General features: G+C 39.3%; 1 protein-coding gene across 1 annotated transcript in view; it reads right to left on the bottom strand.

The window, feature by feature from the left end:
• KCNIP4 (potassium voltage-gated channel interacting protein 4) overlaps nucleotides 1-25,961 on the bottom strand; it is a 223,432-nt gene extending 197,471 nt beyond the window's left edge. The window contains exon 1 of the mRNA XM_042982751.1: nucleotides 25,850-25,961. Within this exon, the coding sequence (XP_042838685.1) occupies nucleotides 25,850-25,961 (112 nt within the window). The remainder of the gene's footprint in view (nucleotides 1-25,849) is intronic.
• Nucleotides 25,962-26,670: the final 709 nt, after the last annotated feature.

The raw sequence follows: 26,670 nt of genomic DNA, 5'->3' as shown, positions 1-26,670 counted from the left end.
GTTCAAAAATGTATATTCACTGCAGAAGAATAAAACAATAGATTAAGCAAAATAAAAGATGAGTAAAAAAAAAATAAAGCCAGGTTAGGGAAATATAATGATCCCAACACTTAGTCGGTATGGGTTTTAAATTGGGTCTTGAGCTTCCTAGCAGCCAAAGCAAGACATAAAACATAATCCTTTACAAAAGAAGAGTTACCAGTTATAAATTTATGAGGTGTTGAGAGGACAGTTTTTGCTAGAACTGGGCAGAATTATACGGGGAAAGAGCACCTAACAGAAGTCAGAAAAACACAAATGATTACTAACATTTGTAAAGCATCTATAAAATACAAAGCATTTCTAAATACATTGAAGTTCACCTCAGCCACAGATATCTGATGTATGCATTAGGTTTATTAGTACCGTTCCAATTCTTAAAAGCACAGAAAAAAGGAAGAGAGAGAAAAATTAGAAATTAGACTTGTTTGGATTCAAAGCCCATGTCCTGCTACTGGGCCAGTAGTCTCCTCACGAATCAACCACATGACCTGGAGCAGGTTGTCTATACTCTTGTACTACAGTGCCAATGACCTTGGGAAATAAGACAATGATCCGTGCCTTTCCTGACATAAAGGGTTATGAAGACAAATAGTGAAATACATGTGGAAACCCCCTGGGGTACTACTATAGTTATTGTAAGCATATAAATTGCTTTATATATTAGTATTAATAATTATAATTTAATAACCAAACTGACAAAGTATAGAATTATCTAAAAGTCATGATTTGGTTTGTATATATGTTTGGAACCTTACTCAATAAGCATTTATGGGAAAGTATCCAATGTTAGTGTTGTAGAAGGAGCCGTGTGAAATTCACTGGACTCAGGTGATTCACTTTAATGGCCCAGAGGATGTGGTAGGCGGGGTTCCTAATGGCCAGTGAACTTCCTCTTCAGGAGAACACAAATCCAGTGTGACCTCTACAAAACCCATCACTGTGCTCATTCCCTCAGCTGGAAAATAGGGTGCCTATGGGAGAAATGCACGGAAAAGAAAGTCTTCCACTAAAGCCAAAGGGCAATAGAAACCCACTGTATCTTCTAACCACTTCACACTGTTGAGTAAGCCAGAAAAGTTACAGATTCCTCCGGAGGCGAGAGCAAATGCAGACTCTTTCCCTCTTCCTGTACAATAAAAACTGGTGAAGAGGAACAAAGTGTGGCTTTCCTTTAGACAGCTTTCAGTAGATGTATCATTATACCTAGAATTATTTTCAACTGAATTAAGGAAGAAAAGAAGACTTTGGACCAGTCATTTCCCAAATGCCACTTATTTTGCAGAGATAAGCAATAGTATCTTTTTAGAGGTTTATTACAGGATGGCTCCCATGGAGCTCAACGAATTGGGAGACATGCACACCTCTAACATAATCTGAGACAACTTAGCAAGTATCTGTAGCTGACAAGAAGCATCAGGGTACTCAATCCTACTCATGTCTCTGGCATCAAACAGTGCCTGGAAAGAGGTATGTTGATTTTCACTAGTGTGAAAACCAGCAATTGCATACACCCTCTTACTAGGGGAGGAAAGTGATGGACACACACAGCCTATGAAAAGATTGGCATCTCTGGGAACAGTGTTGGGATTAATCCTTCAAGTTGTGGGAAGCCAAGCAAACCTGAAATCCAACCATCATGGAACACACTGAAATCATTAGGTGTATATAAATCTCTATACGATTACTCTGGCCAGGTGGAAAAGGTTCATTTACTGCCTGCTGCACGGAGTTTAGCAGATAACACTGAAGAGGGAAGGAGGGTGTAAAATAAGGTACTTTTCATGTGCTCTAAGGCCATTACTCAAGAACAGCATAAGAGTGGATAGTCACACGGCCAATGGACAACACGACCCACCTCTCAGCTCCTGACAACAGGTAGTCAAAATGACTATACTTTTAAATAATTATCTTTAACAGGAAGTGTTCACTGTCTTCCATTATTACATTGGCTATCCTATAATGATGTGCACTTAGATAGCATTTAACTTGTTACTGTTTCAGATAGTGACCTACATATTTATTTACAAATAAACACAGGTTGGGGCGCCTGGGTGGCTCAATCAGTGAAGCATCTGACTTCAGCTCCAGTCATGATTTGTGGTCTGTGTGTTCGAGCCCCGCATTGGGCTCTGTACTGGCAGCTTGAAGCCTGGAGGCTGCTTCAGATTCTGTGTCTCCCTCTCTGTCTGCCCCTCCCCCGCTCATGTTCTGTCTGTTTGTCTCTCTCTCAAAAATGAATAAAAATTTAAAAACAAACAAACAAAAAACAAAAAAAAAAAACAAAAAAGCAAATAAACACAGGTTAAGATTTAGTTCCAAAATGCTCAAATATTACCTGGAAGAAAGAGCATGGATGGGAATCACTAAAACTAGCATAAGTAAAGTCATAAAGGAGAGTGATTATTAAGATTTTTCCTCTTTCTACCCATAGTCTTTGTCTCCTTCCTCTACCAGAAAACTTCCAATCATCCCTCAAAGCCCACTGTGCTATCTCTCTTAGAAGCTTTCCCTAGCTCCAGGAAACAGAGTTTGGTGCTTTGTCGTTCTTTGTATCACACCACTTTTATCATGTTTTATGACATTTTTGTTTATATATCTCTCTTCCAACTTTGAACCCTTTAGGAAGAAAACCAAATCATTAATAAAGTTGGTATATGGTTGTTAAAAATGGGCTCTGCAACCAAACTACCGATGTTCCAACCCTGGTTCCACAGCCATGTGAGTTTGGGCACAATCCTTAAAATTGTTTGCAAAATGAGGAAAATTAGACTATCTACTCATTGAGTTATTACAAGGATTAAATGAGATAATAACATACAAAGTGCTTTGAATAGCAGCAGGCTCAGGTAAGTGTTTGCCATTATTTCTTTTTCTTTCAAGATCGCTATTGTCGTGCTTAATGTCAGCATTGACATACTGTAATCGTGTATAAAAAGGAAGAAGAAATTCCATAACAAAAATGCACTTCTAACGTGGTTTTTTTGTCAGTTCTCCAAATGGTTAGAGTTAAATAAGGAGCGCAGATGATGAAAGTATGTGTTCAGGGACTGACTTTGATTGCCCCCTTGTCCGACGTTGGAGTTTCTTCATTGAGCCTCCAGTTATTTTCCTAAAATATTTTATAAGAAATCAAGAGTACTTGTAAACATTCTTATGCCCTACAGAGTTCTAAAACAATTCAGGCAAGGAACAGTGGATCTGGATGACCGGGTTTGTATTAAATGATTTTCTTCAGAAACACTTTGACAAAATTAGGTACAGCCTGGGAAGCAATAAAGGAGCTGCTCCTTCCCAGTCACCGAAAACTCTATGAGCCAAACTCTCTCGTGTTCTGGCCACGGACACTTGGTGCTTGTCCCTGCTTTGCCTCCTGGTGAACCTCTCTGGCAGTGAACATCCCAGAAAAGCTTTCACCTTATACATAGGGAGCAGGGAGCCAGGAGTATGTGCAGGGAATGGAGAGTTGTGCAAAGCAGTGTCCTCATCCTGAGAAGGCTCCCCATCTAGCAGGGACGACAACCCACTGAAACTCTGACTGGAATGTATCCAATTCAGCCAACTAATACTGAGCATCTACAAAGTTCCAGCGCTATTTCAGGCGCTAGGAAGCAAACAGTGAACCCAAAAAGCAAAACCAACTAAGCCGACCTTAAAGAAAACAAAGTCTATAGGGAATGATGTACTATGGGGACAAATAAAGCAGGAAAGGGGATCAGATGATCCTAAAAGAAAGGGAAGCAGATATGCAGTTTTAGATGTGAGGGTAAGGGAGGAACCCATGGAGACTTGGGGATTTTGTGCGATGGATTAGATGTTTGTGTCCCCCCCCCCCAATTCATATATTGAAATCCTAATTCCAATATGATGGTATTTGGAGGTGAGTCCTTTGGGAAGTAATTAGGTCATGAGGGTGGAGTCCTCATATATGGGATTAGTGCCCTCATAAGAAAAGGCCAGAGGGCTAACTAGCTTTTTTCCCCACCATGGGAGGATATAATGAGAAGATGGCAGCCTGAAATTTGGAAGAGAATTTTCAGCAGATCCTTACTGGGCTGGCACCCTGATATTGGACTTCTAGCACCAAGAACTGTGGGAAATAAATGTTTGGTGTTTAAACCACCCAGTCTATGGTAATTTATCACAGCGGCCTGGACAAACTAGGATCATGCACATGAAGTATGTATATCAAAGAGTTTTTATATTTTTGAAAACAGACTTCTGCTCTTCTCTGGTATAACTTATGTCATGGAAAACTAACATTCTTAATCATTTGCCTATTTAGTAAATTGTGACTAATGAGAAACATTTTTCCATTGCTATTTCACTGTATAACTAGATATGAATTCCTCAGACCAAAAAGAGCCCAAGAAAAAATAAAATAGAACTTAAGAATTCAGTAAAAACTAAATTTCTATTTATTAGCATTTCGATAATAACTCCCAAAGCAGATCACAAAATGTGCAATAAATTATTTTTATGTTTGGGACTATTGAAGAAACAAAGGAAATGTTTAAAACCATCTTTGGTTGTTCAAATGAAGAAAACATCAGAAACTAAAAAGCTATTCAATTTCATCAAGCCTCCATACTCTACAACAGATCACACAAAATCTTCTTTGTGGATAAAGCTCCAACTTCTGAGAGTTTGAAAGACGCTTATGGTTTTGGGAAATGAATACACTGATCTCCAGTGGAAAATGAAAGATTCCCAAAACTCATCAGAGGCAACAATTCAAATTCTTGCTGGAAATGAACAAATAGTGTACCTCTGAAATATACAAGGTTTTTTTGGATAAATGGAAATTGATTTCAATAACTAAACTTTCTGTTAGTGTTTCAAAAACTTACATTGTCTTGCAATCACCTGGGTGCTTCTTAAAACTGCTAAGTGGAGACTCAGGTCTCAAGATTAGAATTTGAAAATAGAATCAGAGAACCTGCATGAGAATCAAGTACCCTGGAGATTCGGATTCGAGGGGCCCGCAGACAAAATGTAGTTGCCCCTGAAATGCAATGAAAATAAACAAAAAATCCACTTCTGCATAAGGAAATATGAAAGTACTGCACACACAACCCATAAATATTTCCACACATTCTGATTAAGAGTGGCTTTATAATTAACAACCCATGTGTGTAACTCCTGAAATGAGCCCTTTCTATTTGGAGATTATCCACAGGTCAGTGTTAGGAAAGAAGCTCCTCCCCACCCTTTGGTTTCCATGATGACACATCTTCCCTAAACCATCATGGCATCACTTGGTTTTCACTCCCTCTCTCCTTGTGGAGGAATGACTTATCTGATTAGTAAATCTAGGAGGAATAGCTTTCCTGCTCTGTGCATGTTCTCCATTGTGTTTTTCTGGGAGTAAACTCCCCACAAAGAGGAAGATTCCCCTGCATTCTTCTAAACCTCAGTCTCCCTTGGGCAGCACCACCCTTCAGAGACTGTGGCTGGGGAGGTTGAGTCCGGGGGCGGGGGGGGGGGTCCATCCCAGGCAGCATTGCTTGTGACTGAGAGGCCAGGTCTGTCTAGTTTGAATCCAGTCAGCAAGTCCGGGAGGCTCTCACATGGAGCTACAACCTCCATCTGGTTTCTACCATCAACAGACTGCGTTTTTCTCTCTTCCATTCCTTTGTTTTTGTTATTCATTCAAAATAAGGTGGGAAGAAAAGGGATGCTATTTATCCATCTCCCTTCAAAACCCTGATAGTCAGAACAAGGGCAGATATCAGAGTAGCAATATTAGTCATCGATCCCAACACTGAAACCAACAAGCTACGTTTGTCCCATTTTATCCAAAAACAAGCCTAGAAAGAAAAATTTGTAGTAGTGAGAATATGATTTATAGCTAACATGCAATCTCAGCTTTAAGACATTTACCTAAATCTCCAAAGTTGCTTCAATTCATCTATCACCCATCAGATCTGGACTTATAATAAAGCATAAATAGTTAGAATATTTTGACAGAATATCATTGGGAGGCCATTTAATTTCTCTAATCTTTAATTTTTCTGTAAAATAGGAATAAAAATTTATCTCTCTTCTTAAAAAGCTAAGGCAAAAATAAAATGGGAGTCCATATCATGGTGATTTATCCACAATAAAATAATACGCTATTACGAATTTTTATTTATTTTATGAATTAAATCCTATTATTCAGGAATTTGATATTTTTTTTTACTCAAAGAATCATGTAATTTTTCTACATGTACTTTTTTCAGATTAAGCAGCAATGATTGATAGAGGAAATCCTACATGTACTAGGAAAGGTGCTTTTTGTTTTATGGATAATGAAGGAACAAGACACGCTTCCCGTTGTCAAGAAGTTTTTATGTAAGAGAATGATACAACACACACTGGGAACAAAAAGTAAAAAGAGAACAGGAAAGTGGACTTTGTGGAGTAAAAATCATAAGGAAAGAGGAGGTTAAAAAATTAAAAGGGGACTAGGCTTGATTTTAAAGTCAGCCTAGCCCCAAACAGATGGAGGAGAGCAGGCAGGTAATTTCAATGGCGATGAACACATGGGTAAAATCAGACAGGAGTGGACATGGTGTGAGTGCCAGAGTAGTTGTTCAAGTTGATTTCTTCCCTCTGGTAAACAGCTCACGAAGCATGGTCTATTTCAACAAGCATGCACGCCAACTTCTCAGTTATGGTTTTTGGTAGGAATGTGGCACAAGTATGATTTTAAAAAGTCTCTTATAAAACCTCTCTGGATTGTCTTTAAACAACTTTTGAATTTGTTATATTCTCAGTATAAAAATAATTGGATACACATTATTATATATGACTATAGGATTGCCATTTATTGAGCGTTATTTACTTTGGAATCTGTATTTTACACACACACACACACACACACACACACACATACATACACACACACATTCCTCAACCCTTAGTTCTTACAACAACCCAATGAAGGTCTGTTGCTATTTTACATAAGACAAGCTTGAATTTTGGAAAGCTGAAATAACTTGTCCAAGACCCCACATCTTGTAAACAATGCTCAGGAATCCAAACCTACTTAAACGTATACTCTTGACCACCATACATAGTCTACCTCTGGCCACACCACCTACTGATTGGGTTGAAAATTAGATTTTGCCATGAAGCTAAGAAACGTACCTCAACCATAGTGAAAATATATGATTCAAATATTTCATTATTTTTATATCATCATTCTTATGATGATCTATATGACCATATAGGTTATTAACAATCATTAGAAGAAAAGAGATATTGATCTGGCAATAAAGAGAGTGTTCTTCACCATCAGGGAAATACAAATCAAAACGACAATGAGATACCACCTCACACCTGTCAGAATAACTAACATTAACAATTCAGGCAACAACAGATGTTGGCAATGATGCAGAGAAAGAGGGTCTCTTTTGCAATGCTGGTGGGAATGCAAACTGGTGCAGCCACTCTGGAAAACAGTATGGAGGTTCCTCAAAAAATTAAAAATAGAACTACCCTATGACCCAGAAATTGCACTATTAGGTATTTATCCAAGGGATACAGGTATGCTGTTTCAAAGGGGCACATGCACCCCTATATTTATAGCAGCACTATCAACAATAGCCAAAGTATGGAAAGAGCCCGGATGTCCATCGATGGATGAATGGATAAAGAAGACATGGTATATATACAATGGAGTATTACTCGGCAATCAACAAGAATGAAATCTTGCCATTTGCAACTACATGGATGGAACTAGAGGGTATTATGCTAAGCAAAATTAGTCAGAAAAAGTCAAATATCATATGACTTCATTCATATGAGGACTTTTAAAAAAATTTTAATGTTTATTTTTGAGAGAGAGAGAGTGATCAAGGGAGGGGCAGGAGAGAGGGAGACACAGAATCCATAGCAGGCTCAAGGTTCTGAGCTGTCAGCACAGAGCCTGATGCGGAGCTCAAACTCATGAACCATGAGATCATGACCTGAGCCGAAGTCAGAGGCCTAACCGACTCAGCCACCCAGGTGCCCCATAGGACTTTGAGACACAGTACAGATGAACATAAGGGAAGGGAAGCAAAAACAACATAAAACAGGGAGGGGGACAAAATATAAGAGACTCTTAAATATGGAGACCAAGCAGAGGGCTACTGGAGGGGTTGTGGGAGGGGGGATGGGCTAAAGGGGTAAGGGGCATTAAGGAATCTACTCCTGAAATCATTGTTGCGCTATATGCTAACTAATTTGGATATAAATTTAAAAAAATATAATTAAAATTAAAAAAAAAGAAAGTGAGTGTTCTTCAGCCTGAAGCTAAGCAATTTTTTTCTTTGTGGGGGTGCAATAACTAAGTGAACATTCTAGCCTTCATCTTCTTTTCTGATGATTTCTCCAGCTACTCTGGGTTAAAATTCTGGCACAAAAATTATTTGGAACCATTTGTTAAGCCTGTTTTGTGCTCATCATGTTTATTCTCCTTGAGCAGTAACGTTGTGAATATTGACTAGACTGAGTGCTTAGTTGATATCATCGGAAATAAATATTTAAATATTTTCTCATCTTTGAAGGAAAAACAGAGCTAATATGGAGTAACTGATGCTGAGATGGGACAGGGCCAAGTGAAATGTAAAGGATCCTAATTCTCACCTACGGAGTCAGACTTATCATTATGCTAGAAAATTTGGGGGAAGATCATTTTAATTAGGAGGTACAGTACATAAATATTCTCTAGCAGCATACAGGGTCGAGAGGAGGGGAAATCTCTCATTTGTTTACTTAATTTCATGACACTTTAAATAATTCTACATAGTTCTATTTAATTCTATTTAATCAAATTCTCTAACCAACAGAGGGTGAAAAGAATGAAATAATAATGTAATTAATTTAACTTTCAACCCTCTGCTTGGAAGTTTTATTCTTTTTTTTTTTAACGTTTATTTATTTTTGAGACAGAGAGAGACAGAGCATGAACAGGGGAGGGGCAGAGAGAGAGGGAGACACAGAATCTGAAACAGGCTGCAGGTTCTGAGCGGTCAGCACAGAGCCTGACTCATAGACTGTGAGATCATGACCTGAGCCGAAGTCAGACGCTTAACCGACCAAGCCACCCAGGCGCCCCATCAACCCTCTACTTGGGATTTGCCTCTAGTCTCTCCCACCATAGATACATGTTAATGGGATCAGAACCCAGCTTTATTTATTTATTTATTTACTTACTTAGTTACTTATTTAGAGAGACTCGGGCGGGGAAGGGAAGAGAGAAAGGGAGAGAAAGAATCCCATGCAGGTTCTGCAACATCAGCACAGAGCCCAATGCGGGGTTTGAATGAAGGAACCATGAGATTGTGTCCTGAGCTGAAGTCAAGAGTCAGACACTGAACCGACTGAGCCACTCCAGTGCCCCAGCACTCAGAAGAAGGAACAAGAAGAAGCAAATCAAGGAAAGGATAACCAGAGTTAGTCAATTCTTATCTTTTATCCCTGCTTATCTGTGAGTTTGGCTTCAGACTAATACTCTTGATATGTCAGAATACATAATGTGCTTGAAACATCAGCAGACTGTCTGTGGCTTACCATGCAAAGCATAAGCCAGGTCCAAGAGCGAAGAACATGGCGCCTTAAGGAACGCCCCCACTGACACCATTCAAAATGAAGTGAGTGGAAAGTTCTCTAAGACGAGGCAGTTCATGGTGTAGCTGTCATGGAACACGGTTTCAAACCACTTTTACCCACTTGAAATATTTCCCTCCATTCCCAGCCTGAGAAAACTTATTGAAAGTAGCTGACAGACTTTCCTTAAATAATTATTCCGGGGCTTAAATTGTCCCCTTAAAAACAGACATATTCAGGTCCCTCTGGAGTGGGGTGGGGTGAAGAGATTTGTCTTCATGGAAAAATTTCCCCGCTCACCTTAAACAGCCATTAGCAAGAATAGTTCCTATTATTGTAAAATGTGTGTTTTTGAATACATTAACTAGACAGGTCAACTCTGAACTTCACAAAGAATTTGCAACTATGGGATTTCTTCACTGATTTTGTGTTTTCCCTCGAGTACACCTATAAAATGCTAAGCTATGTGTGAGCTTCATTGTTGATGTATTATAAAAGAGATATACAACAATATTGAGGCCAGCTTACTATTTGGAGCATGATATTTTTAGTCTAAAATCTTATTAGGGACCTAGAACTTTTGTGCACATTTTTAATGAGGTACATTTTCAAAGAGAGTTTTAGCTAGACAATCACCTATTGTCATGAGGAATGCATTTGGCTAATTCACTCCGTGTCTCCTTGAACATTTGCAGCAAGGTGTTCACCCTACTTCTTACTCAGGTGATGTTTAGAAGCCTCTGGTAATTTCTTCTTCAATGCACTAGTGATATGTAGGAATTGCTGGGTATAGTGAAGACAGATGTGGGATGTGGCTATTTATTTAGGTGCCTGAGTGTTCTAATTATTTTTTCAATTATTTATTTATTTAAAAAAATTTTTAATGTTTATTTTTGAGAGAGACAGAGACAGAATGCGAGTGGGTTGCGGCAGAGAGAGAGGGAGGCTCAGAATCTGAAACAGACTTCAGGCTCTGAGCTGTCAGCACAGAGCCTGATGCGGGGTTCCAACTCACAAGCTGTGAGATCACGACCTGAGCTGAAGTCTGATGCTCAACCGACTGAGCCACCCAGGCACCCCAAGTGTTCTAATTATTTTATAGTTATCCATTTTCCCCTGTAATTTGTTCAAATTTGAAATCATATCACCAATTTACCTCACTGCTACCAGATCTTCATTATTTCCTGTTTATTTATTAGAGAGTTTCTGTGACCAGGTCATTAATAATTAGGTGTTTATTGACACATATAAGTCACTCCTACTTAATTCTATTCAAATGGATGTCTGGGAGAGTAACTGGCCCCAAATATACTTTGTTGATTTTACTAATCCCGAGATGTTGGAGTATTTCTTCACGTATCACAGAGATTTAGAAAATGAAAACAAAAACTTAGCTCTTATACGGAAGGTCAGAATGAGAAAATGTGAGCTCTAGCTTCTGAAGTCTGTGGTTGATTCCAATTCTACTGTTTGATTGCTCATAAAGTAGACAAGTTATGTAGCCTCTTTGAACAAATTTTCTCATCTATAAAAGTGGTTATAGAAAATACCTATGAACTGTCTGACATGCAATCTAGTATAAATTGCAACACAAAATATTCAGAATCAACAAAAAGAAATGTGTATTTTTGGCAACTCTGCTCACAGTGTCTGCGATCCTTTCTACCAATAGTTATGTAAGGGGAGACAAAGTAATCATTAGAAATTTTGAATTACATGGGGCGCCTGGGTGGCTCAGTCAGTTGAGCGTCTAGCTTCAGCTCAGGTCACGATCTCACAGTTTGTGAGTTCAAGCCCCGTGTTGGGCTCTGTGCTGACAGCTCAGAGCCTGGAGCCTGCTTTGAATTCTGTGTCTCCCTCTCTCTCTGCTCCTCCCCCATTCATGCTTTGTCTCTCTCTCTCCTTCAAAAATAAATAAAAACACTAAAAAAAAATTTAAAAAAAAGAAATTTTGAATTACAATACAGTCAGTGCCTTGTCTCTAAACTCTTCTGTCTCAAAGTTACTGGACAATTTTAAAGACCTATGAAGTTCATATTATGGTGATTTCCATCTTGTGGGCAAGGGAATGGAAGTCCAGACAGGTCTGGAGATTTGCATAGGACTCACAGCCAGCATACTTCAGGGGCAGGATTTGACCCTATGTCTTTTCTGTCTTCAAAGCTCAGTGTTTCCTAACCTCAGTATTGCTCTGCCTCGGCAAGCAAGCTCTACCATTAATTCACAAAGGGACTCTATGTGCCTAATTACTTTATCATGACCTATTTAACATAAGAGAGTTTGACTGGATAGATTTTCATATCTTCTTAGACAAGGATCTATAATGCTTGGTTTTAGACCTTGTTACATGAACAAAACACACCAAATTTTTCCTTGAGCTGAGTATGTCTCTAACAAGAGACATTTCTCTCCCTCCCTGCCATTTAAATTCATCTAAGAAAAATTGATGAATTTGATTGCTAAGATGGGCATGATGATTGGGAAAGGCTAGTACTGTTTCATACAGACAGAACATCCTGATTGACAACAGAACAGGAAGAACATCTTCAGGCCACAATGGAAATTTCCTGTCTGCACAAAATAAGATTCCTAATGTTAGCTTAGAAGCCATTAGCAATTCACCCCTAGGACAGTTTCTTAGCATTTGAGCTGGCCAATATGGTTTTTAGGGTCGACCTTCAAAATGTCCCCTAACCAATAGCACAGTGATAGTGTGCAAACCACTGGGGATACCTACGTTACGATGGGGCAAGTGGATTGTGCAATTCCTTTAAAAAGCAATTTGCCCTTACATATATGTCCAGAGATTTGAAACATTTCATTCTGTTGCTCCATTAATTCTTCTTCTAAGATCCTATCTTAAGAACATAATTCTATGCTGATGCATAGGGGCACTTGTACCCCAATGTTTATAGCAGCACTCTCAACAACAGCCAAATTATGGAAAGAGCCTAAATGTCCATCAACTGACGAATGGATAAAGAAATTGTGGTTTATATACACGATGGAATACTACGTGGCAATGAGAAAGAATGAAATACGGCCTTTTGTAGCAACGTGGATGGAACTGGAGAGTGTGATGCTAAGTGAAATAAGTCATACGAGAAAGACAGATACCATATGTTTTCACTCTTATGTGGATTCTGAGAAACTTACCAGAAGACCATGGGGGAGGGGAAGGAAAAAAAAAAAAGAAAGGTTAGAGAGGGAGGGAGCCAAAACATAAGAGACTCTTAAAAACTGAGAACAAACTGAGAGTTGATGGGGGGTAGGAGGGAGGGGAGGGTGGGTGATGGGTATTGAGGAGGGCACCTGTTGGGATGAGTACTGGGTGTTGTATGGAAACCAATTTGACAATAAGTTTCATATTTTTAAAAAAAAGAACATAATTCTAATTATATAAACAATTTATACACAAAGATTTTATTAAAGAAATTTTCAAATACTGGAAAATATGCAAATAATTTCCATGTCCTAAAATCAGGGTAAGTAATTTATACACACACATTTATAGAATATAATGTAGGCATTAAAATATTTATGAAGGATTTGTGAGCTAATATAAAAATACTTCTGCTCTAATACTGAATTTAAATCTATAATTTTTATAATTTTTAAGTATTATTTTGAAGTTTAAAGGAACAAGTCTATGTGGGAAAAACTAAAAGTAAATAGAAAATATTACCAGTGTTTTCCTTTGGTGGGTCTAAGGGTACTTTCTTCATATTTCTTTCTTTTTATATATTTATAAGATTTCTATGATGACTGTTTATTACTTTTGTAATGAAAAACATACTCCTTCTCAACACTCAGTTTTGGTTTCCAATAATGAGTGTAATGAAAAACATACTCCTCAACACTCAGTTTTGGTTTCCAATAATTTCAATCTATGATGTTTTTAGACTTAAGTTCACTTTTTTTTAAATGTTTATTTATTTTTGAGAGAGTGACAGAGTATGAGTGGCGGAGGGGCAGAAAGAAAGAGGGAGACACAGAATCCGAAGTAGGCTCCAGGCTCTGAGCTGTCAGCACAGAGCCCGACGTGGGGCTCAAACACAAGAAATGTAAGATCATGACCTGAGCCAAAGTTGGACACTTAACCAGCTGGGCCTCCCAGGTGCCCTGACTTAAGTTTAATTTTATGATTTATAAATATGTGTATTAAAAAAGCTTATACACTATGTTTGATCAGACCTCAGCCCAATGGTTCTCAAGATGAGAGGAGGTGATTTTGTCTGCCTTCCTGCCCCTGGGATGTTAGGAAACACCTGGAGACACTTCTGGTTGTCACAGTTCAGGAAGAGGTGCTCTTGGCATTTAATAGGTAGAGGCCTGGGATGCTGCCAATTGTCCTAGAATGCAGAGGAGAGCAGCCATAGTGAAGAATTAGCTCAAAATATTAATAGTGTCAAGGTTGAAAACCCTAAAAATTATATCAGTTCAAGGCTGTTGTGGAACTAGAACAAACAATTCTAAAATGTATATGGAATGACAGAAGATCCAGAATAGCCAAAGCAATCTTGAAAATGAAAAGCATAGCTGGAGGCATTACAATTCTGGAGTTCAAGTTATATTATAAAGCTGCAGTAATCAAAACAGTATGATTTTGGAACAAAAATAGATACATAGATCAACAGAACAGAATAGAAAACCCAGAAATGAACCCACAATTATATGGTCAATTAGTCTTCAACAAAGGAGGAAAGAATATCCAATGGGAAAAAGTCTCTTCAACAAATGGTGTTGGGAAAACTGGAAAAGAATGCAAAAGAATGAAACTGGACCACTTTCTTATGCCACATACAAAAATGCATTCAAAATGGATTAAAGATCTAGAAAAATCTAGGTATGTAACTTCTTACTTATAGGCAGTAACTTCTTTCATATTGGCTGTAGCAACTTTTTTTTCCAGATATGTCTCCTGAGGCAAGAGAACCCAAAGGAAAAATAAACTATTGGGATTACATCAAAATAAAATCTTCTACACAGCAAAGGAACAAATCTAACAGGAAATCTATGGCATGGGAGAAGATGTTTGCAAATAACGTATCCAGTAAAAGGCTGGTATCCAAAATATATAAAGAACTTATAAAATGCAACATCCAAAAAACAAATAATCCAATTAAAAATGGGCAGAAGACATAAACAGTCATTTCTCCAAAGAAAACATCCAGATGGCCAACAGACACATGAAAAGCTGTTTATCATCACTTACCATCAGGAAAACGCAAATCAAAACTACAATGAGATATCACCTCACACCTGTCAAAATGACTAAAATCAAAAACACAAGAAACAACAAGTGTTGGCAAGGATGTGGAGAAATAGGAACACTTACACGCTCTTGGTAGGACTGCAAACTGGTATAGCCACTGTAGAAAACAGTATGAAAGTTCCTCAAAAAGTTAAAAATAGAACTACCCTAAAATCTAGCAATCACACTACTGGGTATTTACCCAAAGAATACAAAAACACTAATTCAGAGGGATACATTCGCTTCTATGTTTATAGCAGCATTATTTACAATAGCCAAGATATGGAATCACCCTAAGTGCCCATCGGTTAATGAATGGGTAAAGAAAATGGGGTATATATACACACAATGGAATAGTATTCAGCCATAAAAAAGAATGAAACCTTGCCATTTGCAACAACATGTGTGGAGCTAGAGAGTACAATGCTAAGCGAAGTTAGAGAAAAACAAATGTCATATGATTTCACTCATGTGGAATTTAAGAAACAAAACAAATGAGCAAAAGAGAGAGAGAGAGAGAGAGAGAGACAAACCAAGAAACAGACTCTTAATTACAGAGAACAAATTGATGGTTACCAGAGAGAAGCTGGGTGGGGGGATGGGCGTAAAAGGTGATGGAGATTAAGGAGTCCGCTTACTGTGTATGGAATTGTTGAATCACTATATGGTATTCTTGAAACTAGTATTACACCGTATGCTAACTAACTGGAATTTAAATAAACACTTAAAAAAAGATGTTGTGAAAACTCTGAGAAGTTTATCACTAAGACCTCTGAATAAATTGTCTATCCATTATCTACCCAACCTTTCCATAAGGTACTGAGAATACAGAGGTAAGTGCCTGCCTACGTGGTGCTTGAAATTTAGGAAAAGAGAAAGACATAAAAATCAAGAATTTAATGTAGTTTGAAGTGCTAAGATAGAGTACTTTAGGATAACAGAAATGGACACTTAATCCAACTAGGTGGTTCAAGGGAAGCTTCTGGAACAGATGGCTCCAGAGCTGAGCTTAAACAATGAGAAGGAGCTAATCAGGTGAAGACCGATGGGATTTGTATTCTAGAAGGAGGGACATTCAGCATGCAAGCAAAGGCATGAAGCAGGAAACAGCACAGAGAGCTTGAGAAATATAGGTTTGATAGCAATGGAGCATAAAATGGGCACAGAGGCAGAGAAGCCCCACAGCCAGAGTGTCTTTTGATGCTTGAGGAAGCCAAGAAATGCTTCTTAGAGAAGGAAGAATATGAGCCAAGAGTTGAAGGTTGAAAAGTCGTTTCCAGGAATATGAGGAGGGAAGGGCTTTTGGGGAGAAAGAACAGTATATGCAAAAATGTGGCAGCTGGAGACAACGTGAAGCTATTCAAGTAACTTCAGTACAGTGCTCCTGGAACAAGAAATGGCAGAAGGAGGAAGAGAAGGGACTGGTCTGATCCCATCTTTGTATCAGATGCAAAGAACGTGGAGATTTTATGTTGTAGGTGATACAGAAGATTCTTGAGCCTGATCTCAGTCCCCCCATATTTGTAGAGATTTCTGTTGTGAGAATACGAAGTCAGATTGGAAGAGAATGGGGGGGGGGGAATGCAGTTAAGATGGGAAAAGTATATTGATGTAAAGAGTCCATCAAAAAAGGAGCTGAGAAACCCACTGATAAGTATTTGTTGAGGCTACATTATATACTACTCTCTACTGCTCTGGACCCAGTGGAAATACAAGGAAAATTGACTCTGTACTGAGGTAACTGAAGAGAAAATGAATTACACAAATGACGTGATTTGGTGAACAGTGCATGAAGGTTTATTATTATTGTGTTATGTGGTATAACATGTATCAAGACTGACTGAATTTTGATTAGGATATGAAGACAGGGAATAGGTTCTAGTGAGGGCTTACATGAAGAAATATGGGTGTATTTGAGTAAATGAGGCATTGTGGGAGAAAAGGGAATAAAATGTGAGTCAGGATTTAGAAACTGGGATCAACATGAGTTATCCTTGAAAATGTGAAAATAGGTTTGATCAATTGTCAGTAGTTCTCAAGAATGAGTGATACCGAGTGCTAAAAGTGTCACCCAGATTTAGCTCAAAGCTCACCTTTGCGAGTCCTTCCTGAACCTCCACCCCTTTCTAAATAGGACTGACTAGTCAGTCTCTTCCGTATGTCCCCGGAGGGACACACACATCCTTGCACAGATGTGAGACCAGGGCAATTTACTAAACCGATGTGTTTGCATGTTCATTTGTATATAAACCCCTATTCACCAAATCTGTGCTTTCAGTTCCCAATTACTAGCACAGTGCCTGGTACAAGGATTACATTTAAAAACGTTTCTTTCATGGATAATTTGTTAAAAGAACAGAACATGCCCAAGATGGTGTCACATAGGCCAAGTCATCAAACCAGGGCTTAATGCCTTAACTAACTGCAGTTTCAACCTCTCCCAGAAATGTAAGTTTTAACCTGTCAGTCAGGAATTTTCTGATAAGCACCAATGAGGTAATTTGTCACAGGAGTGCCCTCCATCCCTCAAAGGAAGATGACTTATTCTGTGTGATAATGTTCCTTGGTCTTCCCCCTAAGGAAATCGACTTTGCCTGGAAAAATCCTTTCTTTTCTTCTGCTATTAACTCTTTGCCCCACTTTCCTTCCCATAAAAACCTTGCATTTCATACAACTCCTCAGAGCCCCCTCTGCTTGCTAGATGGGACGCTGCCTGATTCATGAATCATTTAACAAAGCTATTTAGACCTTCCTATTTACTCAGTTGAGTTTTTGTTCTTTAACAGACCGAATGAATGACCATGTTTAGGAACAGGTATGATGGATGTGAAGAACAAAGACAGCCGTGATACTAATGTTAGAACACTCAGTATTTGTTGAACTCTCAGCTCCAGGCACTGGGCTAAGCAGAATTTTAACAGATATTTAATTTTCTTCTCATAATACTCTTATGACGTAGTTACTATTATTCTCCCCATTTTACATGTGAGAAAACTGAGGTCAAGGTGGAAAATAAACCTTGACTGAGACCATGTGGCCAGTGAAAGGTAGAGATGTGTAGTGACTTCAGGTCCGTCTCACTTCGAGAAATGTGATCTTACTCAGGATTTGAATATCTTTCATTTTCAAGAAATGGAAAGGGCATAATGCCACCTGTCCTAGAGGCAACGATACCTAAAATGAAAAGCAGTAAGAGGGCATCCCAAAATGTCTAGCCCCAGCGCTGACTCATTGTGTGACAAAATCATGCGGATGCCTTACTTTATATAATGACCTCTACGTTGGCCTGAATATGCGGAATCAGGGAAGAGAACACATTTTATTGGACAAACACATACATGCTAATTCAAATTATTTGCTGATTTGGCAGATAATTTCATCAAACCCCAAAGAGGGACTAGACTCCTCTCCATTCAATGAGACTGAGGGCTCAGAAAATCTAGACAAGTCTCCAAAAAGCAGTAACTCCTCAACCTCAGATCCCTTCTCAATGGGTTCCTTTACTGCCAGCTCTAGAATAGGGGTTGGCAAATTACAGTGACTGGCAAGTTACAGTGACGGGCCAAATTGATCCTGCTGTCTGTTTGCATTCTCTGCATGCTAAGCACTGTTTTACATCTAAAAGGTTAAAAAATAAAACTACAAAAATGATATCTTGTGACAGAATAATTATATGATATTCAGATTTGCATGTCTATCAAGAAAGTTTTATCAGAGCATAGCCACGCGTATTCATTTGTATATTGCCTACGGCTGCTTCTGTACTGTAATGGAGTTGAGTAGTTATAATAGACAGCATGTCCTCAAAGCCTAAAATATTTACTATAGAACAAAAGTCTCATCACTGCTCCAGAATAAAGTTTAACAGGTGCCAAAGAACTCCGCGAACACATTGCTCACATTATGGGTTTATTGCCTAACTCGGTGTTTCTCCAAGCGCTGGTCCTTGACAGCTGTGTTAGCTTAAAGTGAGAAATCCTTAGAAATGTGAATTCTCAGACCCTAACCTAGACTTAGTGCATCAGAAACTTTGAGGATAGAGTCCAGCAATCTGTGGTCTAACAAGTCATGCAGGTAATTTTGATACACAGTAAAATTTGAGAACCACTGGTATAGCTCAAGGAATTTGAACATCTTATCCCAACAAAATTACAAGCAAGGCATTTATTTATTGGCTCCTATTTGTATTCAAGGCACTAGCTACATGTTTCACTTATATTTTTGTATTCCGTAGAACAATCTTGAAAGGTTGGATTTATGAGCCTCATTTTACAGAAAAAGGAACTCAAGCTCAGGAAGGTAAACTTTAAACTTAGATCTGTCTGCTATATACCCTATACACCTGCCTCTCACCTTACTCTGCCCTCCTTCTGATCATGTGTGAGGAGAAAACGGACCCCTTCCATTCTGAGGGAGCTGCCCTGCTTTATCAACTGGGCCTTCGTGTTCCCTTAGTGAATTTAAGCAAGTCCAATCTCACAGAATATCAGCATCAGACAAGATCACTCTGTACCTTTGATCAATCAAGACAAAAACAAGACCACTCTGTAATTGTATGTGAGAAGAGGCATAAATATGAACTCTGTGTAAGCCACAAAAATGACCAAATACCCCCATCCTAGTTACTATAGCTTGTTTCTTTGCCAGTTACAGCTTTGGCCTCTGTCTAGTCTTCACTGCTTATAGATAAGATTTATTGAGATACTCGACCATGGAATTAGCCTGGCTTCTTGACTTAATTCAATCCAGAGCAAAGCCCCACTTCCAAATCATAATCCCCTGACACAAGCTCAAATACTGTCAAGTCCTTTCTAATACCTCCTTACCGAGATGTTTCACTGCTCTCCATGGTATGTCTTCCCCATCTCTGCAAAGAGCAACGAAGCCAAATTGTTCAACCACAGGTGTGCTCCTGATGACCTTGGCTAGAGGCCATTGAAATGTACAACTTCTTCACCTTCATCTCTCCTCCCCGTTAAGATTCCAGTTCTCTGTTTCTAGCTGGGGTGGGGAATGGGTTCCCAAAGTAAGCAAAACTGAAAAATAATATTCCCCAAACCAATCAGTACTGAGCATGATGCCAGATCCAGAGCAGACACTTGGGGTCTTAAATGGATTAATGGACTTTTAGAAGGAACCTGATTACAAACAACGATTTCAGGAAATAACTGTTCTTTTCTAAATTACAATTCACAGCCTCCAGTTTCTATCTGTCAGTCTTTCGATCCAATGCCACACTGTGTCTTCTTGCAGACTTCCCTGAAAACTTCCAACTGGATGGGAAGGCTCTTCTCTTCAGGTTTTCCAAAACCCTTTCTCCCTCTCACCAGACCCTTTTTAGTCTTGGATTTGTTATTCATTTTTGGAGTCTAACTGGAAAAAAAAATCTCAATTTGAAAACTTTTAAGGACAGTAAAATACCCCTTTTTCCTCTATCCTCCTTCACACAGTAGGTGCTTGATATATATTTGTTCACTTTCACTTGTACATTTATGCGTTTTTTTTTTCCAGTTGTAAAATTGAAAGGGCTACTTTCCCTGCCAAATCAAAGCCCATGTAAGCTGGGCTTTTCCAACTCACTGCTGGGTATCGCATTTGGAATTATTTCCCATGGCCGTGGGGTTCTAATGAACAGCTGCTCCAGAGGCCTCTGGTACATGGGTATCTCTACTCTGCAGTGGGATTTTGATCTGAAATCTCCCTCGTAGAAAAAAGTAAAAAAATAAAACAGTGTAGCCAACTAATCAACAGTTTCCAGGCTACCATGGAAACTTGAAAGAGGCACTGGAGGCCCTCAATTATGTAGCGTACGTAGAAGTGCACAGGCACCATTCTTCTGTGACAGTTAAATGGCGCTCACCCCGTGATGTTTTGAGTGTCTTCTATACACCAAGCATTGTGGTAGATAGCACGGATAATTACGTCATCAAGGAGAAGGAATAAACCTGTGCTAATTCCCTCTGACATTTTTTGTTGTTATTGCTCCAGGAATTCCACATTGTGTATCACGTCCCTGTGTTGGTCTATGGTATTACCTTACCCAGAGCCCTGAATACACCATTGCTGGCATATGACTATGATAAAATTTCTTTATCCATAAAAGTCTAGCTAAAAGCCAACTCCTCCAGGGAGTCATTTCTGATCACTTCTAGCCTTTCCACTTGGACTTAATTTCTTTCCATTCTTTCTCTATATCTTGGACTTATGTTGATCTGTCTACCATAATGCATCGCCTTTTCTTTGTTTATATTTCCCATCTCCTTATACAAATGAGAGTTCTGTGATGGTAGAGACGATCTTTAATTCATCTTTGTATCCTGGGCCTAGCAGAGTGCCTGGAATATTGTAGACAATAGAGAAATATTTTTTAAATGCAAGTCACTGCTGGAACACAAATGGCAAAGTGATGGTCATTATTGAGGGGTGTGGGGCAGTGCATTAGACTACTCTCTATACTTTGCTCTGTGCCTTTTTCCAAAATAAAAAATTCAAAATAATTGAAGACCTTGCAAGATGTCAATATACATATCAGAACTGTTACGTTCCTATGGTGAGTGGCGCTACCGTATCTATAACTATGACCTCTGTGTGCTTCACACTTCTTTTCTCTTCTCTTAAAAAAGATATTTAAAGTCTAAAACGTTGCCCTAAAATAAAATATAATTATGCTGTGCCGGAACAAGTGCAGGCCAAGGATGTTCTACTAAACACGAATTTCTGGAAAAACTGGAAGCTGACAGTTCACATTATGTATTTTATCGAGAAAGGGAATCTATAGATTTTTGCCCTATTGTCTTTCACCTGAATTATTCCAAGAGCATTACTAGCATCTGCTTCCATTATTTTACTACAAATCTTCACCTACTCCCAGATAGACCCACCTAAAACAGTGGTCTGCTACGTTACTCATTTGTTTCCCCAAAGTGGAAGACTTTGAATCAGTGGTTCTTCACGGGTTCAAGAGCAAGCATACACTCTTAGCAGTGAGCTTCAAGTCACCCCCTCTGCTATATCTCCCATTTCAACTTTCAACACCCATGTGTGCAAAAGCCACTGCCCTTATCCATGAAAGCTACCTCTTGTCAGTGCTTAGGGGCACAGCTCAAGATCTTTGCTTAACCTAGAATGTTCTCCCCTCCTCCAATTTGGGAAGCCCTTCTCACATTGCAAAGTCCTGTACAACTGTTACCTTCCATGAAGCCTTCCTCTGAGCCCTTTCAGGAGGCACCACCCCATCTATGCCTCTACAGGCCATTTCTTGCTTATGTCAGTTCATCCCCTTCTGTCTTGTTTGGTAATTAGTTTCTTTTCCTAGACTGTAAGTTCACTGAGGGTACATTCTTTTAACGCTCATCTTGCACACCTCTCTACTGTCTCAGCTTAACAGAGAAATCTGCACATGTTTAGAACTCAAAAGGAAATATATTATAGACTAATCTACGACACAGTGAGATTCACTTTCGGAGTGTTCCTCCTTGTTCTCCTTCGTAGTGAGTGGCTATGTGGAAAACCTCAAATCATCATATTAAAATCCCATTAGTCTTTTGAATCCTCTTTACAAATTGCTTTTGTTTTCTAAATGTTGAATTTCAACTGAAAGAGAATTACATTTTTAAAATAAGATTTTATCAAAATCGGAATCTCATTTAGGTGGGAGCAGAAATGTTTCCCTTTATTCTTTTCTACCCATGGCTAATTTTCACTAGCCATTGGAGACGATGATACTGAGGTAGCATTGCTTTATCCCAACGCTAATATAGACTCTCTCATTCAAACAGACTCAGAACTGCTTTCTAAGTAAATCAATGCACAGTCATACTAAATAAAATACTCTACAGTTGTACCAGAGAAGAATCATTGCCATGAGGATAGTATAAAAGTTCAACGTGGCCTAAAAGGTCACAGCTCTGCTCCGGGTCTCATCTTCATTTCTCCATGAAAAAGAATGGTTAGTTCCCTGGCCTTATCCTGGGCTGTATTTTCTAGTGCAGTCAGTGAAAAGTTTAGCAGTATACATGGGGATAGCCCTTTGGGACGCCTTATCATTTGCAGGTAGAAAGGATGATATTTGGTGACTTTCTCTGTATTTTGTGCCTTTTTCTTATTCCTCCACCTGGCTGGAGATCATACAGCCTAAGTCTGTTTCTGCTTGGATATGTCACAGCCTTAGAAAACACAGACAGGTGGCTTAGGCCAGAGTTCTTATGGTCTTATTCGATCTCACTGTTGGATTCTACCTGGATTATGCATTCATTGCCATTGACTATGTGTCACAGTCAAAATGTTGGGCAAGTCTTAGAGGCAAAGACGATCAGGACACCAGTTGGCTTGCTTTTGTTCTAATCCTGCCTCCACTCTATGATACAGTCAGTGGTCAGGCATAGCTCACTTAAATGCCATTCTTGGGTCCCACACTTGTATTGGGCTCAATGCCTTGCAGAAACTGTGTGGCTAGCGTGTAATATTATTTCTTGTGAATGTATTTCCCTCAGATATTCTTCAGCGTGTTAGTAGACAGTTCAGGACAAGATTCCAGAATTCAGAACATTTCCCACATGTGTTTTCATTAACTCTCTTTTCCAATATTAGGGAAGAGAAATAAGTAAAAAGGGTGTTAGAGTAGGAAAAGAACCATAAAGTGCTCAGTAGTCCTTAGTTTTGGTCCTGTTTCTCCTTCAGTTAGTTTTGCCTTCTGATAAATCAGTTAACCTCTCTGGGCTGTAGCTGTTCTCCTACATAAAATGAAAGAGTTGAACTAGAGCAGAATTTTCTAATATGAGCTTCATAACAAAAAAGGATTGATTTGTGAAGTAAAATTGGTTATACCTCGTGCATGATGGTAACCTATATCTTTGTATTTTAACATGATCAAGGCCTACATATTGAATCCAAGTTTGCCCCAGCTTATTCAACATTTTAAATAATATCTATAAATGTGTAGGTACATCATCTATATGTAGGTGTGTGTATAAGAGATATAGATTCATATATGGATATAGGTAGTAATAGAATATGAATATGGATATCCATCCCAAGAAAGACATTTGGACTAGCTCAAAATTCTGTGATTCTAGTTGAGGGAGTCTGGTTTACAATTCTACTTTTCATATTGTTGGAAGTCAAATTGAAGGTTTCATCTGAAAACTGTCAACTTTAAGTGACATAAAAATGAACTTAAAGAATAAAAGCTGAGTCATGTGTAGGGGTCTTAAACCTGGGGACTCTGACTTTAAACGTGTACCTTGTCAACATTGGCAATGAAAGAACTGTGTGCTACCCCATAGCTCTGTGAAGGTTGACTTCCTCAATACCCCCATGGCTGTTTTCCTTTAGCGAATGCTACATCTAGCTATGAAACCAAGCTATGTTGAGTATTATGCACTTAATTTGGGTGACTATGGCTCAACCTAGTTCAGAGAACAAAAACTAATATAGTGATAAAATTTAACAGAAGGAAATTATTCCCATCAAAGAAATTGCAATGATCTCATCTGCATTTTATTATGATAACAACGTTAGTACACTGAGGCAGAATCTCAAAATAATGCAAGATTATAGTGTAGTACTTGAAGAAGTTTGCTTATGCATTGTTTTCCTTCCAGGGGTTAAATACAATCACCGTGTAATGTGAGAAAAGGAAGAAATTAATTTCTGAAGTTTTATTTAATCCCAATACATTATTCTATTGTGTGCCTAAACAGAACTTGCCACAGAGTGAGAATACTTACAAGACGATATGAAAATCAAATGGGAACTTCTTATGTTCTTATAGTGATCTAAACAGTTAGAACCTAACAAACAAACATTTTAAACTTTAAAAAAAAAAAAAAGACTTCCTAAAGATAAAATACATTGACCATTATAACATATTAGCAGAAACAACCTGTGTACCGGATGTAGTTTGGGATGATGTCATTTTAGCTAAGCATGGGCAGGCTAAATATTTCCATCATCATCCAACATTACACACAATGTGAGAAGTGAATAGTCATAAATAACTCGGCAATAGAAGATCGAATCCTGATCCAGAAGGAATATTAGCAAGTGTCTTAGGAACTCCATTCTTTCGCTTGAGAAGAAAGGAGAGCTTAGATGTAGAATTGATCTTGAATGCTGAGGTTTAAATGATTCAAAGTATGTCATTTCAGCAGAAAAACTATTTCATGAAAAAATACATGTGCATATATAGAATGTGTATATATATATATATATATTCACACACACATACACACACACACATCTATTCAAATTTTTAAAGCAAAGTTAATCAACATTTTTTACCCCCATCCTTGAATAATAAAATTGATATGAGTAGTAAAATTTATATTAGGTGGATAAAATACTTGGTAGCAACAAAGATGTCCCGTGCATAGGAGCTCCCACTCAAAAGACAAACGAGCAAAGTGGCTCACTGGGAAATGTAAATGAAACACTTTTGCAAATTAAGTGTTCGAAGCACATTTTTGCTAAGCACCCATTAACTCAATTTTAACCGAAACGCTTACCCATTTTATATCATAATCAACAACTCAGCTCCACCCCCGCACCTCCTAACTAATGAGGCACACACAGATATTTCCCTCACAAATCAGGGTACTCCTCCAGAGAATGGAATTCTTAATGACATTAAGGCGTGGTAGCCATCATGAACTTGATGACCAAAAAACAACCTGTATTACCACCCCAGAGTAGAGTCCTAACTTGGCACCATGGAAATATATTTAACCCACAATATCACCCTGCACTCAATAGCTTTCAAACAGAAAGACCGCGGGTACAGTATCTCCTCCCTCCCAATGTCAAATATCTCGGTAAACAGAAACGAACTGTCCAGTGCTAGGCTGCTCCATGTCAAGCATGCAATATTTTAAAACTTTGACTTTGGGTATTAAGTAAGCCTCCTCAACTTCTGCAGCGTCTGTATCCAGTTCTGAACCAGACCTGCCCAACCGCACAGAGTGGGAGCGACCACTTTACCTTCGGAAAAATCAATCAGTCCCAGCAAATGAAGCAGCTTCAGAGATGCACATATAATCACAACAATACCCACTGTTTGCAGTCCTTCCGACTCCCACTCGAGAGTCAACATCTTTCAAGCTGGCAGAGCATCCCAGCCTCCGGCCCCCTTTGGAGCGGAGGGAGTTAATTAGAGAATCCGAGCAAGCTCTGGCTTGGAACAAAGACTCGCGAGGGGGAAAAGTGAGCAGCTCCTCGCAGACGCACCGGGCGGAGCAGCGGCCCCCCGGGGTGAGGACCGACCTGGGCTGCAGTCCAGCCTCTCATGCTGATGCTGGCATTTCCTAGGGGGGTCCTCCCAACCACAGCGCGCCGGCCTCCGGGCTCTGCGCGGCCGCCAGCGGGTCCTTGCACTTAGGGCTGCGAGGGGAGCATCTGTCGGAGAACGGGGGACTTTGCTGTGTCCGTGGAGAGGAGGGACACTCCCAGGAAACTTGCCCGGGAGAGCACGGCCGCGCTCCACGCGCTGACGACGCGGCGAGGGCTGGGCAGGCTGGCTGCGCGCTAGTTTGCTGCCTGGGAAGCCGGCGAATGCCCCCTTTTCGCCAAAGCAGCGGCTCTCGCCTCCCGGAGCTTGCGCCAGACAGCTCAGCCCCCTCTTGGGATGCTGGGACAAAATCGGCTTTCTCGGCTGCTGCCTACAGCCCCTTCCAGAAAGCCCCCCATGGAAGCCCGTGGGCACTTTTTCTAGGGAGAAAAGTGCAGGAGCAAAAGAACCATGATTCAGTGTCTTTGTCACCCGGGAGCATCTAAGCCGCCTCCCACCTGCCACCCCACTGGGG

Source organism: Panthera tigris, chromosome B1, assembly GCF_018350195.1.
Source record: "Panthera tigris isolate Pti1 chromosome B1, P.tigris_Pti1_mat1.1, whole genome shotgun sequence".
Lineage (NCBI taxonomy): Eukaryota > Metazoa > Chordata > Mammalia > Carnivora > Felidae > Panthera > Panthera tigris.
Note: the sequence above shows the minus strand (reverse complement) of the source record. Positions and strands in the feature narration are given on the sequence as shown.